Genomic DNA, 16,766 nt, shown 5'->3' on the forward strand with positions numbered 1-16,766 from the left:
AGGAGTTGGTTCTGTTATCATCTACCCACTCATCCAAGCCTCTCCATGTCTCTCTTACCATCTCCAGCTGCTGGAGGAAGGCGGCACACCTGGCGGCACATGGCCACAAAGCCATGGAAGTACTTGGTAAGGCTTTCATCTGTTTTTTTGTCCAGTCGGGCAAAAGTGCGGAAACGATCCCAATGGAACTGCATGGTGTCAGGGTCATATTCTACTCCAAAAGTAGACACTACTCGATAGAAATCAGTTTGTTCACGCCTTGTCCATCTACAAAGGGATGGAAAATATGGCAACAGAATCAGGAAACATAAGAAAACTGGTTACTTCTTAGTGTGTCTTAGAATACCTGAAAACAAATAATCCAAGGATGACAAAAAATTGAAAGCAGAATCCAAACAAACAAACAAAAAAAGAAAAAAGGAAAAAAAAACCCAAGGACAGCAGAAGATACAATAAGAGGTACTATATAACATGTAGAATTAGCAAGCTGATGGGGAATGCAGGCAAGTAATTAAATGAGAATGGCTACATAGGAGACATACATAGGAGTGAGGTTTTAAGTCCTAGAGGTGAAATTCAAGGCAGAAAAGATGCCCCCTCTGAAAGGAATTCTAAATAAATCCTTCCTAAGATGATTTTCAATGTAGGGCCCATAGCTGAAAACACGCTTACAGCTCAGCCCAAATTCCCAGCCATATTCTACCGTTGCTGTTTCTCCCGCCGTGCAATTTCTTTTAGCTTAAAGGCTGCCTCACAACGCCGCCGCCGCCGGTCCCCACGTTCTGCAGCCTCTATCTTCATCTGTTCTCTCTTATAGCTGCGTTGATAGGCTGTTACTAGGCGCCGAAGCCTAGCTGTCAGGGCAGAGCCCGGAGGCCAGAATAGATGGCCTGGCTGTTGGGTCACCTGGGCTGTGGGAAGCACAGTAAAATGAACAGGTAGTACAGAAAGAGTAGTAGAGATGATACTGACATTTCAACCCACCCAAAGTCTGAGCTCTTAGAAATCCCAGGATAGGACAGAATTCAGTCAGTAATTTCTCAACCCCACCATACCCCACACAAAATTGTACTAAGTGATCTAGAAGTTTACCTTCATCTCCATCAATCACCGAGATCTCCTCATCTAACATCAACAACGGATCACCCTAGAGAAGGAGATCCACCCCGAAGGATGGAGGGGGGAGGAAAAGGGGAGGAAGTTGGCATACTGGAATCACTTTCTTGTTTGTGTCCTTCTATGGCACCAAGGGATCAAGAAAATTTCCAATGAGAGGAACCCTCAAAAAGATTTGGAAGCAAACAACTAAGAGAAAAATAAGAAAATAGAATCTGAGAGGCTGGTTCTTATTAGTGGTTTGAAGATAATGGGATTCAGGAATTTAGTAGTCAAATAATATTCTTTAAGACCAAACTTGGGTCCCACCTCCTCCACAAAACCTTCCCTGATCTCCCCCCAGCTGGCACTGCAATCTTTTGCATTAATACTTTAAATTCTCAAATGGTAATTATTTTCCACTTTGTATTATAAATTAATCATGAATGAAAGAATAGGTCAATATACTTCAGGATTCAGAGAATGGGAGAAGACTTAACTCTAGACTAATAGGGAAGAGCTAGACTCAAATGAGAATTCTTTACCTCATCATCTTGGTCCTTTGGGGGACCCTGGAGTGGTTTATATTCAGGATCTTCACAATCCTTATCAAAATCAACCCTAAAATTATCCAGAGGCATAAGAAAATGTTAACAATATATATTTTATCACTAAGAGGAACTTAGGATGAAGACCTAGCTAAACACACAATTCAGCATGGAAAAACCTTTTCTTTCACGTTTGCAGGAAAGCCAAGTCAGGTGTTAAGTTTGGGCAGTTAAATACAGCATCCAATAGAGCAAAGAACTGCAAGAAAGTTAAAAAGTGCCACTCTAAATTGCTTGAATTTGAAATGAATCCCTTTGAGACCAGCAATTTCTTTCTTTGATAGCCCTTTTTATTGTTTAACCCATCTCCCACCATTGCCCCAAGCCCAGCCAACTATTTGCTTTTCATTATTTCATTTGAATGATCCATGCATTTTTGCTTTTTTCTTTTTTTACTACTTTGCTCTACTGAGCAGAAGGATGACAAGATAAATGATTTGCAATGAACAAATGACCCAATTTCTTTTGAAGAACTTAAAAGTGAGTTTATGCTAAGCAAAGTAAGGTTGTAATCATCAAGGGGAAATCTCTCCATTACAATGGAATGGGTATTCACTAAACAAGACAACAATTACACACACCCCTCAGGTCTCCATGTGAGAAGTTTTGTTAAACTCATTGGCACCCAATCCAGGGCAACACTGCCCTACCTGGTGGCTCGGTATTAGCATGGCAACTCATCATCGGGGCATGTATACAAGCCAGAGTAAATGCCTTATTGTTTTAAGCATCAATGGGAGCTGATAAACCAGGGATACAATTCCCTGAAGCTCTGCTATATAAGCTACCTGGCTGTCATCTTTCAAGAAAACCAGTTATCTTCTCAGCTACTGCGACTGTACAGAAGAGCTCTGTAAAGCAAATTGAACAGAACACCAAGCAAATCATTTGGGAGTAAATTAAATTTTTGCCTTGAGTTGCATCTTATAGTCATGTGTGATACAGGCCAGTTTTTGGAGTCCTTTCTTCTGGTCTCACACTTTGTTAAGGATTTATCACTCATGAGAATCAATAACCACCATTGAGAATTCTAAGGGTTCAGTCAAGGCTAGAGGCATGTTATCTTTTAGCAAAGCAACTAATAGCATTCTTAGGGTGGACTTAGAACTTTAAAAGAACTGAAAACCAATGCTTACCCTTCTACTATGTCAGAGAAATTATCCAACACTCGATGTTCTGCTGCAATGGCCTTGTCATCTGGTCGGCCAGCCTTTTCCAGGAAGCATAAGGCTGGGTCTGCTCTCATAGTATTATATTTCTCATAGCCTAAAAGAAAAAGGGTCATAAGTTGAAGAAAATCAGGGATTCATTTTGCCTGAGGTTTATGCTTACTTTGTATGCTGCTGGAATATTTAGATTATATGGGTTACTTTGCCATAATACAAAATATAGTTAAAATGTTAACTTGGCCACCTGTTGGGTTATATTACTGTATTTAACATTTATTTATGAATTTAGAGTCACATAAAGTTGTATTAACTAGTGACTGATGATATGAATTTAATCAAAGAATCTATATTTCATGGTGATTAAGATTTGCACAGCCATTTAACTGGTACTCTTTCTATTATCATTCTTACCACACATATGGGGAAACCAAAAAAGTCACATTATTTATTTAGTTTCATGTCACAGATTTTCAGATAAAGGATAAGAAACTTGTACCTGAAAGCAAATAGTGAATGTTTGATGAACGCTGAATGAATGAACACACTTCAGGATGTTTGGACTCTTCTAAACTCTCTGTCTCACAAGTAAATCCAAGACTACAAATGCTCAGTTTTTCTCATCCCAATAAACCTCACAAAAACATGTGGATTAAGTGTCATTACTTTTATTTTATAGATGTGAACAGAAAAGTATAATTTAAAAAGGAAACGATAATCCAATTTCACTACGTCACTGTGCTGAAAGTTAAGCACTCACTGCTCTTGATGCCTAGGATTAGTTATCAGGTAAATCTGCAAAAGGAGTATTCTTCCCTTTTTTATACTCTACTTTGTTTCACTCAAACATTGTTGCACACACCTATGTCAGAGTGAGGGGTGAAAATTTAGACAAATAGGACCCTTTTCAGCAAGCCACAGGAAAGTGATACAAATTAAGCATGGTTATGATTAACAAGAGTGGGCATATATTACCTCCCTTGATTTGTGAAACCTTAACTTAGACCCCACAACAAACAGATTGGTAATAGTGATTAGAGAACAGATGGTAGGTTTCCTACTTTGGGAACTATCCATCTGGTCTTTTTTAAACATCTATTTATAGAAAGTATTCTGTTCTGGCTATTTAAGAACTAGTTTCTCACTCAAACATAAACTTATTAAAGATCAATCAGATGACTCAGTTACTGGTCATGAGCATTTTGCCATATCTTCCACTGGTGGACATAAATCTTTATTAGGAAAGGAATAGGCTTTGAGAAGGTACCTACCATGCTTAAAGACTCCAATGAGCAGAGACTTATCAGCCTCACTGTCCCACCAGGTTGTTGGAACCTCCAGCTGATCCACTACTGGGAACCATATGTCAATCTCACTAAAGGTTTAAGAGGGCAGAGTCAGCACAGCAATGCAGGAAATTAAAATAAGTCCTAGATAGATTATTATAAGTATCTTCCTTTTTACACTAATTTAAACATTAATGCGTTGTCTGCCCTATTTTTCCTTCTACTGGGGCCAAGAGTAGAATTAAAGACTTGATATATAGATTTTAATTAACAGGTATGCCAAAAATAGTATAGAATGAAATAAGCAAACCAATCTCTTCCTGGAATAAGGCAGGGCAGAAATTAAAATATAGCATAACTTTACCTGGCAACAGTGCCCCCTAACACCTTCTCTGCCTGGTCTCCAATAACCTCCTGCCTCAGGTAGTATAGCATTCGTACCCGCAGCAGCACCCTAGAAGAGAGGAAGAGCTGGCTCAACAACAATGAAGAAAGTTCGGGATGGCAAATACTTAGTCTTTACTAAAAAGTCCATCCTTACTTGTTACACTGATGTTTCAAGTGCTTCTTATAACTCTCATCTTGGAACAGAGTGTCAGGGTTATATTTCCGAATCCAATCTGCCTTATGGATATCAAAAGTGCTTTGTGACTTTACTTTTTTCCCCTTGCGTCCACGGGGCACAGGGATAGATAGGCCTGGGGAAAGGGAGACATCAAAGACTTGGATTGAGAAAAACCCTTGGACCTGAAGAGGACTAAGTAACCTATAGAAAAATAAAAAGTAATGAGTTGATAATTACCTGAATGATTCTGCAATTCTTTTGTCTTGCCATTTTCAGCAGGGCTAATCAAATCCCAAATGAAGCCCTTGATATTTTCATCCCCACGATAGTGCAAAAGACAGTATACAAGGATGGCCCGGCAAATTGTCTCCACATCTCGTTCAGTCATACGTCTCTTGAAGCGTCCATGAGACAAGATATCTCGCCACCGTCCCCAGCTAGAGAAACAGAAAAGGAAACTGTATTAATATTTTTGAGGGCTCTAATTTGATGATGTCTCCCTGTCCCAGAATCACACATCCCAAAAGGTGAGGGACAAAAAGATCTTGGAAAACATGGTAACAGTAAGCTTCCTCCAAGGCAAAAGCTTTTCACAGTAGCCTCCAGTGAGGCACAGAACGTGTCCATCATGATGGAGATGCACTACGTCTGACTGCAATGTGAGTTCTTACCCATATACCAGGAGGTGCTTCTCCACCCGAAAGCAGTCGGTGCGCCCATAGGCGTGATGACGGTCATGTCGACGGGAGCGTGGCCGCTCATCATCCTCACTTTCTAAATCAGAAAATTCTACCAGGTCATCATCTTTCAGAGTACTGAAGTGGCGGGTCTGTTTTCGTACTCTTGGTGTGTCAATCACTAAGTTATTCTATGCAGAGAACATAAAGAGAAGTAACTGTCTTCATGATATACTCATGGGCAAAGAATGAAGATAATCGTGGACTGAAACAGTCTTGGATGTGACAAATTTAGACACCCAAAGAGATTTTTCAGGAATTAAAACTTAAACTGACACAAAAAATAACCCAGAGAATCAAGAAGCAAAATTAAGTGGTAGATATCTAAGTCATATTCTGGGGCATCCTATGTAGAAAGTTTCTCCAATGGCCTTGTATATAATACATTGACATAAACCGAAGTTAGTGTGGATGAATCAGAGAAGCAATAAAGACTCAGAGTCATTTGTCTTCTGCTATTCTTTCTCCTTAAAGAGAAGAGTGAGCTCACCTTGCTATTGAGTAGATCCATGTCTAGGTCAGCCTTTTTGGCCCACTTTTGCCAAAAGTTGGGGTCATCCAGAGAAATATCTGTCCTATTTTCCGAAGCAACAAAGCTTGCCTAGTGAGGAATAAAGGCACAGACTGAAGTTGACTATACTGCTTTTTTGAGCAATGGGAAACCAGCGTCTACATTTTGAGAATACATTTAAATTCCAGCAATTTCTCTATCTCTGCATTTCTAGCTTCTGGCACAGACAGAACATACCTTGGCAAAGGTAGACCCTTTTCCTTCAGACTCTATGGTGATAGTGGTGGTTCGTCTTAACAAGATCTGGTCAATGTCCTCTTCACAAAACTTGGAGCCTTCATCATCTTCTTCCATTATGGCTGCATATGCTCCTTTTCTTAAAAGATCTTCAATTTCCTTCTTGGAGAATTGTTGGATCTGCAAAAACCAACAGAAAGATGAGAAGACTACCAAGAGAACAGTTTCTAAATACATCATAATACTTTAGCTATTCTATTTTAAGAAATAATGACTGATAATCCAAACAAGGTAGATTCCTATGCAAAAATAGCTTTTGTCTTGCTCTATCATTCTGCCCTATCACAAAGGTATCTATTATAGACTAAAAGGACTCACTCCAGTTATGTTGCCATCCCGACCACTCATGGATTGAAGCACAGCTTTATCCAACCCCAACTTGAGGCTTGCTTTATCAAACATCTCTCTCTCATAGGAATTACGAGTGATGAGACGGTACACCTTCACAGCTTTGCTCTGCCCAATTCGATGACACCGTGCCTGGGCCTAGTAAAAAAAAAATGAAAAGGACAGGGAAAGAGAGAACATAAAATTAATAGGTAAGAAAAAAAATACCAATTCAAAATTTTTTCACATCTATAAAGCAGCCATGCGATCAACCCAAAATCAAAAGTCAGTTTCAAGATGAAACCAGGGGTCAGCAAACTATGGTCTGTGTGGCCACCTATTTCTGTAAACAAAGTTTTAATGGAACACGGCCATGCCCATTTATTTATGTACTATCTATGGCTGCTTTTGTGCTTCAACAGCATTGCTGAATAGCTGCAACGGAGATTGTATGGCCCACAAAGCCTAAAATATTTACTATCTTGTCCTATACAGAAAAATTTTGCTGACTCCTGATCTAGACTGCTACCTCTCATCATGCAAAAAATGCCATACTATCTGAAAGACAAGGCTTTCTACGGCATCCCAATCTGTTGAAAAACTTTCCAGATCAGGTAGTTAGTCCCTAAAACAATGATTTTCTCTACCTGCAGGTCATTTTGAGGATTCCAGTCTGAATCAAAGATGATGCAGGTATCAGCAGCTGTGAGATTAATACCAAGTCCACCAGCCCGGGTACAGAGCAAGAAGACAAAGCGGTCTGAGTCAGGCTTGCTGAAGCGGTCAATAGCAGCCTGTCGAAGGTTGCCTCTAACTCGCCCATCAATTCGCTCATATAAGTACCTGTAAGGGAATCACAAAGAAAAATTCAACTGACTAAGAGGAGGAACAGACCACAAAAGCAGGCTAAGATTACTATCAATACCTCCACATCATCAGTTGGTTGGCCAAAAACCATCAGAAGGGTGACCTTTAGAGTTTTAAATACTTCCCTTATCCCAATCCTGGGCTGAAGTCAACTCTAATTAAACCCAGGCCCTCCTACTCTTTACAACTTTATGAGGATATAGTAACCACAAGGCCAGGGAAGACTCTTTTCTCACCTCCTCTGGATTAGATAATCCTCTAGGATATCTAGGCAGCGTACCATCTGGGAGAAGATCAGAACTTTATGGCCACCAGCTTTAAGTTTTGGAAGTAACTTGTCAATAAGGACCAATTTGCCAGCGGAACGAACCATAGCCTGCAGGTGGAAGTCATGAGGTATAACATGACAAGCCTCCCGAAATTCTGTTAGGATTTTTTCTTCTGCACCTGCCAAGAGAATAATGAAGACTGTTGTTGAGAGATCAAGTGAAACATACTAAGGATATAGCTTATTTGACTGACATAAAGAAACACAGGGAAAATGTAATGCGACTTGAGATCAACATTTCTCAAAAACAGAATTTCAGTATCAAGAAATCCTAAATTACTTTGAATGTGTTATACAAAATATGCCAAGTAAAACAGGCCAATTATCATTATGAATGGGTGGAAAAAAAAGTAAATATGTGGATAAGGACTAGGAAGGAACCTATAAACCACTATTATCACCCTACCTGCACCCAAAAAAGAAACAGCAAAATGGAATATAAGCAAGGACATTTGTCCAGAGAACAAAATGGCCTGGAGATGATGCAAGATTGAGGGGGTAAAAACAACTAAGAAAGACACTCTATAAGAGAATTTTTCTAAAAGAACACCCATCCACCAATTAGTCTGGATCAGTCAATGCATCCATTATCCCTGAGGAATACCATATCTGAAAGTAAACACAGATAATATAGAAATTTAGGCATTTTCCAGGAACTCCCTCACCATTGATGAGATATGGATGGTTGCAGCACTTGCGCAACTCCATCATTGTGTTGAGTAGATTAGGCATGTTGGTATGACCTGCCCCTTTTGAAAGGAAAGAGAAATTCTTCTCCAAAATAGCCCGATAGTATTTCTTCTGGATGTTGGTCAGCTCTACTTCAATAATAGTTTCCTGTTTGGGTGCCAAGTTTTTTTCAACATCCTCTTTGAGTCTTCTCAGCATCATTGGCTTGAGAATGGCCTGTAGCTTTTGAACCTGTGTCCAATACAAAGAGAAAAAGACATCAGAAACATAGGGCAATAGTCACATATTTATACAGAAACATGGAGAAAAAAGTTAAGTTTCCATTACCTGAGAAATGTAGATTTTGGACAATGCCATAGATGATGTAGGCACAAGGTTATAAGGAAGGTCAGAAAGACACTTGATGCCTGTGGTGACCGACTGCCTAGTACAAACTACCTTTTTTGTCTTGGGTTAGCACCTCATCAGATAGACTTCCTACCTGTTCCTCTGTCTTGAGATCCCCGAAGTCCTTGAGGAATTCTGATTCTGAAGGAAACTGTGAAGGTTCTAAGAAATGAAGCAAGCTAAACAGTTCCTCCACAGTGTTTTGCAATGGTGTTCCTGTGAGTAGCACTTTATGTTCCTAGAAACAGAGAAAAACATAGCAGTGGTGAAACAAAAAATAATAAGGACTTCCTGGGGGTTTTTCATCAAGTATTTAATCTTCATCTTTAATTTCTTCATCTATAAACTCATGGAATGGACCAGATTACTGTCTTAACTTCACTTGTTCCTTCTTTAAATAAACACAAAACATTCTCAAGACACCCTCTGTATTATTTAAAATATTGAAATAACTTAAATACTATGATTATAAAGAAATAAAGAAATAATAATTCAGAATGATTTTTCTAATTACATATGGCTCTCCTCACTGTGGGAATGTACCTGTGCTGGATTAATTACGGCCATTAATTCTTTGTAGCTCTTTCTATCAAGTTTAACCCTTTGAATCTGGGCTTGACATGTGACTTGCTCTGACAAAGAGAATGTGGCAGAAGTGACACTGTGTGAGTTTCAGAGCCTATACCTACAGAGGCTTTGTAGCTTCCTCATTGCCCTCTTGGAACACCGCCCTGAGAATACCAGGTAAAGAAGACTGCTCTGGCCTCCTGGAAGATGAGAGGTCATGTGGAAGATAGCCCAGGTGCTCTAGTCAACAATCCTCCAACTGTCAGGTGCTTCTGCCATTAATGATCCCAGGCAACACCATCAAAAAAAAGGCATAGTTGAGCCTAGCCTAAATTGCTGAGTTAGAGAATCATGAAAAATACTGATTGTTGTTTCAACCAGCTAAGCTTTAGGGTATTTTATTATGCAGCTATAGGTAGCTAATATAGTATCCCACCTCTCTACCTGGTTGAAAATCACTGAACTTCCAATCCTAAAATTTATGTCTTTCAGGCCTCCATAAGCTATACCCACCACCCAATAAAAAGATTCTGATTCTTTTTCTTTCTGTGCTAAACTATTAGAGTTATTTTAACTCCACAGGGAATTACAGTTATTTTAATTCCAGGTATTTTTTTTGCCCAAAAGTCAATGAGAGAAACTCACCAGGTCCATGTGCTTCAGACTATCAAGCAGTTTGCAATTACGGTTCTTCAGTCGATGGGCCTCATCAATGATGACACAGCGCCATTCAATCTCACGAAGTTCAGGACAGTCTGACAAAATCATCTCAAAAGTGGTGATCAGGGCATCAAACTTGTACGCGCCTGGGATGAGGCGCCCCTAAGCAGGAAGGGAGGAATGTACCTAAACGAGGAGCTCTTCTGAATTACTCATTCTCTTTTTTATAATCAGGCAAGTTTAATAGAAAATACGAACCACACCACCACTGCCCTCTACCACCTAAATTCCTGATAAACAATGCCAAATCACTGAATATAATATAAATCGCTTCCTCAACATATTCTGCTTCTTGAGAAAATAACAGACCTCAGTGAATGACCCTGCCATATACACCCAGCTCCTGTATCTGTGCCCTAGATCTTTGCTCTAAATCACAATTTTGTTGGTTAACATTAAAATCCATAAATGGTGGGCACTGCTAAAACATAAAGACAAAAAATTAAAGTGAAAATAGGTAATAGTACATGGTCACTGCCTAAAAACTGATAGAAGACTCAAACCATCTTAGCAAAATTGAGAGCTACAAAATTTAACTTGAGAAATTGTGGTTTGGTAGAAATAAAAACCACAGAAGAAAACTAACAATATAAACAATTCATAAAATTTGATATTGATAAAAAGATAAATTTTTCAAATTTTTGTTTCCCAGTTTACTCAGAAAGGAACTGATTTTGATGAAAATTTCAGCAGAAAAAGAAATAAATGGTTTACATTCACCACTGTATGGAGAATTAAGGATTTAAAGTGACTAAATGAATTCCACTCTGGAAAAATACTTTCTTGATAAAAACCTCATCAATGCTGGTAAAATTCTATTTACAATGTATATATTAATAAATAAGGTCAAAATTTCCACTGGATAAAAATGTAAGTCAAAAAATGCCCTGCACACTGCTGCAGAAAAATGCCTTAAGTCACAGAGAGCCTCAATCAATAAGTCTTTTATATAAATGTAGCCTCCAAAACCCCAGTCTCCTTCTCCCATAGAAACCCCAAGACATATAATTTACCCGTGAATCTTTGCAGTACATTTCATATTGCTGAATCATCTGCCGGCTGGCCAAACTTCCATGGTACACAATAGTGTTCATCTCCGTCCACGTATTGAATTCTCGCTCCCAGTTAGTAATTGTGGACAGTGGGGCAATGACCAGGAAGGGGCCATGGATGCCTACATTATATACCTCTTGTAAGAAGGCAATGGACTGAATAGTTTTGCCCAATCCCATTTCATCAGCCAAGATACAGTTCTGCCTGCAGAATCATCATGGAAAAAGAAAAACATGTCAAAAGATACCACCTTAAAAAAAAGATTAAGTAGAAGAAACTGTGTCAAAGAAGATAAATAAAAATAACCCCCAAACTGAGCCTATGTCTTACGGCCCATTTTTTTCCTTACCTATTATACCAATTGAAGAGCAGCCAATTCACCCCTTCCAACTGATATTCCCGTAACTGGTTTCTGTTTTTATACTCATGTGACAGCTCCAACTTCTTCCAGGCACTTGCCTGTGGACGATTCTAAAAATTAGGCAATTTGAATAAATGGGATGGAGATACCCAGAAAATTAGGCAAGACTTACTAAGTAGTTCTAGTAGCTGAAATAAATTAAGAAAAAAATATTACTTGGATTAAACTATATCAAATATATTTAAATCCATAAGCTCATAATGAAAAATTAACAAAAAAAGAACGAATAAAGAAAAACATGGGTCCACTTTTGGAGGATGCTAGGAAACTGCTTCAGTATTTTGAAAACTGGTAAATAAAGGAAAAGAATAAAGCATTTATCCTCCTTTCTTATGAAATCTGAACCTCAGGGTACAGGATAACCAAATAGTAGATGAAAAGAAGTTTCATTTTATAGAAGATTCTAGCTAATGAATGAAGAAATGTTAGAATTAGAATATCATCACTTTAAAATCCTTAAAGAATTAATAGACTTAGGCAATGATCATAAATGGCTGATAAAATCACAAAAGACAACCTGATAAAAATAACAGGATCACCTATGAAGCAGATTTACTGGTCTCCCTCCCCCATCTGACTAAGTCTCAAGAATAGTACTGTCTAATAAAACTTTCTACAATGATGGAAATGTTTTCTATATGTCACTACTGACAAGTGGATACTGAACAATTGAAATGTGGCTAGTGTGACTTAAGAACAATCCATTCAAATTCAGATAGCCACACGCGGCTACTGTGTTGGATAGCACAGTTCTAATAAGTTCTATCGGATAGCACTGCTTTAGGTCTAACAGTTCATGTGAAAAACAAGAGATAGACAACATGTTAAAAGGTACCAAGGAGAATACAATCAGCAAAATCCAGACTGTGGAAAACTCTACAGAATAAATCATCTAGTTTCTTCAAGAAAAAACTGCAAAGATAGGGGAGGAAAAGAGTGAGGGGAACTATAATTAAGAGAGACTTGAGACATATTAACCAATAGCAATATATAGACCTTATTTAGATCCCAATTCACATAACTTTTAAAAATTAGAAGACAATCATGGAAAGGTATATGGTGATTGGAGACTTTATGATACTATAGAATTGCTAATCTTTTCAGTTAAAATCAAGGTATTATTTATCTTTTAGTGATAAACAATGAAACATTTACAGATGAAATAAAGGAGTTTAGGATTTGTTTTAAAATAATCTGGGAAATAGGAGAATGATGGGTGGAGAAATATATGAAACAATATTGGCCATGTATTGATAATTGTTAAAGCTGGGTCATGGAACATTGGGTATAACACACTATACTATTTTTACATGTTTGCAAATGTTTGAAAAATTTCAACATAATGAAAATATAATGAAAAGTCAAAACAACAAAAACCTCTAGAGGAAAAAATAAATCAATGCTTATTAAGGACCTTTATACTCTAAGTGCAAATGTACTTACCACTCTTTTGAGTTCTGGGTGCCTTGACTGGATCCGTTTAAATTCTCGAATCTTGCCCTCATCAACGTCCTCTTTCAGCTCCCAAGTACTATCCTCATAGGGCAGAGAGCACCATTTCACCAGATAGTAAACTACAGGCTACAAGAGGAGAAGCCAAAGTATTAATAAGCTGATATTTTTTTCTTTACTCTGGTTAAAGAATAAGAATTAGACTCTAGAATCAGATCACAAACTGTTAATGCTTCAAATCAGCTAAAAAAATCAGGCTGAACACACCTACCATAAGCTCACCAGCTGATGAATGATTTGCAGCTTTGATCATTCTTCCAGGTAACTTATCAGTAGAATCTGTTATAAAAGTGAAATTTCTACCCCAGTGGTTTCTAGAACACTAAGCACTTAAAACATTATACTCATCTATCAAACAGTTTTAAAAAAAAAAAAAAAAAAAAAAGAAAAACCAACCTTTTTTTTTTTTTACATTGAGTTGAATTCGGTTGAAACACATGACTGTTCATACTCTCCTGGTAGCAAATGTGATACAGTGAAAACCAGATTACTTTTAGGAATGAGGAAAAGGTTAAAACCATAGGAGCACTGCACGGCTGATGTCACTGGGTGTCTCAGCTCCTGGGGCTGAGTGCAGATGCTACTTCAAGAGCAGTCAGATGGTGGTGAAAAGATTTCCTGTGAGCACCAAGGAGCCAGAAGATAACTATGAGAGCTACCACCAAAGAGAAGTAACAAGTGTGAAGAGGAAAGGGAAATGCTAAAGCTACAATTACAGTATTATGCTCTACGTAGGCATTCTACTGCAATGGAAGAGGCAGTTAACAATGGCAAAATGGCTCCTATTCTCACTATTCAAGATGATTTTTGTACTTACTGCATTTCCAATGTTGGCTCACATAAAGCAGAAGGATTTTAGGCCTAGCATAATCAACAGAGATTTCTAATTATCAATTTACAGAAGACCCCTTAAAATGGGTGATAAGAAGTACTGCAAGAGAACCACAGATCAAGATATCCCTAGAATTAATCCAGTTCCTCCTTTACTCTTTTCTTTATTGTAAGACCTCAAAGCCTCAGGTCACTTTCCACATAATGCTATTTGTCTGGGTCACACATTTCTGGCATCAGAACTTACTTTTTCAAGGACCTTAATATTTATTATAATATTTATTCCAACATTAGGTAGTATAAGAGGGATGACAAATGTATAACTCATTGGGGGGTGGGGCGTGGGTACACAAAATGTTATTATCCAATACTGGGAGCATAAATTACAGTATCAAGGTACCAAAACATTTTCATATGCATGCCAGTTGCAGAATACATTCCAAAGAACCTAACCAGAGGACAACTGCTTTTGGAAATTAAGTAGAGTGGTAGACAGCATAAGACTTTCAAGGCTGGGAAGGCCGAGATCCTGAACATGATGGGAATTCAACCTGTCCTAATAATTGACTCACTCCACAAACAAATAACAAATGATACCTCCCACCCCCAACCCAGAAAACAGCTTATTTGTTATCTGAGGCTAGGATATGAAGACACAATGAACTGTAGTAGGCCCTGGATTTTAAAGTTCTGACTATCGGAGTGGCCCTGAAGGTTTATAAAATAGAAACTTTGTAATTTTATAGAGGGAAGAATATGACACTTAGGTCCTGTGAGGATGATGTGTAGGAGCAAGTCACTTAGCCTGTGAATGAGCCCAGCCTGCTACCCAGAACCGACATCTTAACAAGGTTCTGTTGTTCTCTACTGATCACTGTATAACAAGTAACTCTCAGAAGTGATAAAAATTTTATGAAGTATGGTCCAGCTAAGCTAAACCAACAACTACTACTTGAAGTGAAAAGAACATGAAGAGTTCTAAGAAAACGGTGGGTCAAAGCCTATATATATACATAATTTTGATGTTAAAAAGAGAGAATGTTGAATTCCCTGGAGGCTTTGATCTATGGTAACATTCTGTTTGCAAAATGAAGAAAATGTGATTTATGAAACCATAACTGTAAATGTTCTAGCAATACAAAATCTACTCCCCAATCCAAGAAAAGTTTAGTGCAGTGACTCTCAATCAAGCTATGCATGAAAACCCCTTGAAGAATAAACTTAAAAATACAGATCTTTGGGTTCCACCCTAGATCTACTGAATCTGAATCTGTGAGAGGGAAACCCCAAAATTTGCTAAAAATACAGATTTAAATGCAAGAGATCTGCTTTAATGACAACTGAAAAGGCATTTAACTGATGGTGAGTTCAGGGAAATAACAAATTTTCAGCAACAACCAGGTTTGGAGAAAGCTATGAGCCTGTATAAGTATTCTCATATTAACAAATTTGGAGATTTGTGACATATCCCTTCCTTCTTCCCACCCCCCAAAAATGAATGTCATATAAAACTGAAAGAAAATGGGACCAAGGTAAATGAGTTTTCAGTACTTATACATACAGCTCCCAGACATTTGACCTTATAGGAATCTTTGCTGTTGTTAGCTTTTCTCTCTACTCCTTTACTTTCCCAATTATCATTTTATGGATCCCTCAGAAAAATTCAAAAATACCTTTTCAGTTCCAGGGACTTTTCAGCCATACCTGAAAAAAAAAGGATGGGCAAGCAGACTAGCAAATATCTATAAGCAGACTTTCATATTCTTTCATGTCCCAACTCACCTCCCCATTGTCCTTGTCAATACTGTGAGACTCATCCAATATCCTATCCACCTCTACATAGTCTGGATTAAAGGGTTCTTCATCCTAGATGAGTTGGGAAACCAAACAGCAAGACCAAAAGATCACCGACCAGTAAACCCATCCCTCCATCTCACCTTTAGTTGAACACCTCATTTTCCCAGTATCAAATCCTACAAACTTACCAGGGTCTACACCCATCTTCTCACCTGTCACCATAGAGAAAATATGGCTCTTCTCCCTAACAGAGGCAATTCTCTCCATATGTGCTCTGGATTCCATCCCTGCTCACCTTTGTAGGAATCCCTCTCTACTGGATCATTCCCACAAACATACAAACATGCTCTACTTCATATCTTAAAGACCTCCCTTGACTCTATATCTCTCCACATCTATTTTTCTGCCCTGCTTCAACATAACCAAACTTTTCCAAGTTTAAACACATGCTATCTTCATCTCATCGCCTCCCTTTCTCTCATCTATCCATTCCAATCTGTCTTCCACTTCCATCACACAGCTAAAACCTTTTGTCAAGGTCACTAATTGTCTCCAAATTGCCAAACATAACGGACACATTTCCATGCTCATCTTACTCTACCTTTAAAGAGCATTCAATAATTTATCATTCCCTCCTTAAAGCACTCTTCCCTTGACTTTTCTGAGATACCATACTCTCTTGTCTCCCTGACCCCCATCTTTATGTTTGTTTTCTGTTTTTGTTTTTGTTGCCAATTCTTAATCATCTTGGATGACTCTTTTTCTTCTAAGTCACTGGTATATAGCTTTGGGAGTGCTCCAAAATTCCAAAGAAAGACCTCAAAGAAATCATAGGGGAAAAAACTCTTCCTCCTAAAAGATATTCTTTTCCCTATTTTTCTCTTACTGCTCCGGTACACATTCTTTCTCAGTCTCTTTTGCAATCTCCTCCTCTACCTGACCTCTGAATCTGGGAAAATTCCTCAAGATGTGGTTCTGGGCTCACATCCATTCTTTTTTTA

At 38.3% G+C, this 16,766-nt stretch overlaps 1 protein-coding gene and 1 non-coding gene across 8 annotated transcripts in view; both read right to left on the reverse strand.

Annotated features, from left to right (window-relative positions):
- The window catches only part of CHD8 (chromodomain helicase DNA binding protein 8), a 59,079-nt gene that overhangs the window by 6,788 nt on the left and 35,525 nt on the right, over nt 1–16,766 (reverse strand). For 6 of the 7 annotated variants that reach the window (XM_037834493.1, XM_037834488.1, XM_037834489.1 and 3 more), the window contains 22 exons: nt 15,751–15,834; nt 13,069–13,206; nt 11,554–11,675; nt 11,165–11,408; nt 10,077–10,253; nt 8,959–9,102; nt 8,453–8,708; nt 7,696–7,906; nt 7,240–7,435; nt 6,584–6,751; nt 6,206–6,385; nt 5,948–6,058; nt 5,392–5,588; nt 4,958–5,157; nt 4,697–4,877; nt 4,520–4,609; nt 4,141–4,244; nt 2,840–2,969; nt 1,641–1,716; nt 1,093–1,147; nt 704–911; nt 59–267 (listed from right to left, as the gene is read on the reverse strand). In XM_037834493.1, coding sequence (XP_037690421.1) covers nt 59–267; nt 704–911; nt 1,093–1,147; nt 1,641–1,716; nt 2,840–2,969; nt 4,141–4,244; nt 4,520–4,609; nt 4,697–4,877; nt 4,958–5,157; nt 5,392–5,588; nt 5,948–6,058; nt 6,206–6,385; nt 6,584–6,751; nt 7,240–7,435; nt 7,696–7,906; nt 8,453–8,708; nt 8,959–9,102; nt 10,077–10,253; nt 11,165–11,408; nt 11,554–11,675; nt 13,069–13,206; nt 15,751–15,834 — 3,481 coding nt within the window. The remainder of the gene's footprint in view (nt 1–58; nt 268–703; nt 912–1,092; nt 1,148–1,640; nt 1,717–2,839; nt 2,970–4,140; nt 4,245–4,519; nt 4,610–4,696; nt 4,878–4,957; nt 5,158–5,391; nt 5,589–5,947; nt 6,059–6,205; nt 6,386–6,583; nt 6,752–7,239; nt 7,436–7,695; nt 7,907–8,452; nt 8,709–8,958; nt 9,103–10,076; nt 10,254–11,164; nt 11,409–11,553; nt 11,676–13,068; nt 13,207–15,750; nt 15,835–16,766) is intronic. The other variant, XM_037834492.1, reaches the window with a different exon arrangement.
- LOC119533716 lies at nt 2,283–2,392 on the reverse strand. The gene has a single exon (XR_005216825.1). It is a non-coding gene; the product is annotated as a small nucleolar RNA U6-53/MBII-28 (small nucleolar RNA).

Source organism: Choloepus didactylus, chromosome 4, assembly GCF_015220235.1.
Source record: "Choloepus didactylus isolate mChoDid1 chromosome 4, mChoDid1.pri, whole genome shotgun sequence".
In the NCBI taxonomy this organism is placed as follows: Eukaryota; Metazoa; Chordata; class Mammalia; order Pilosa; family Megalonychidae; genus Choloepus; species Choloepus didactylus.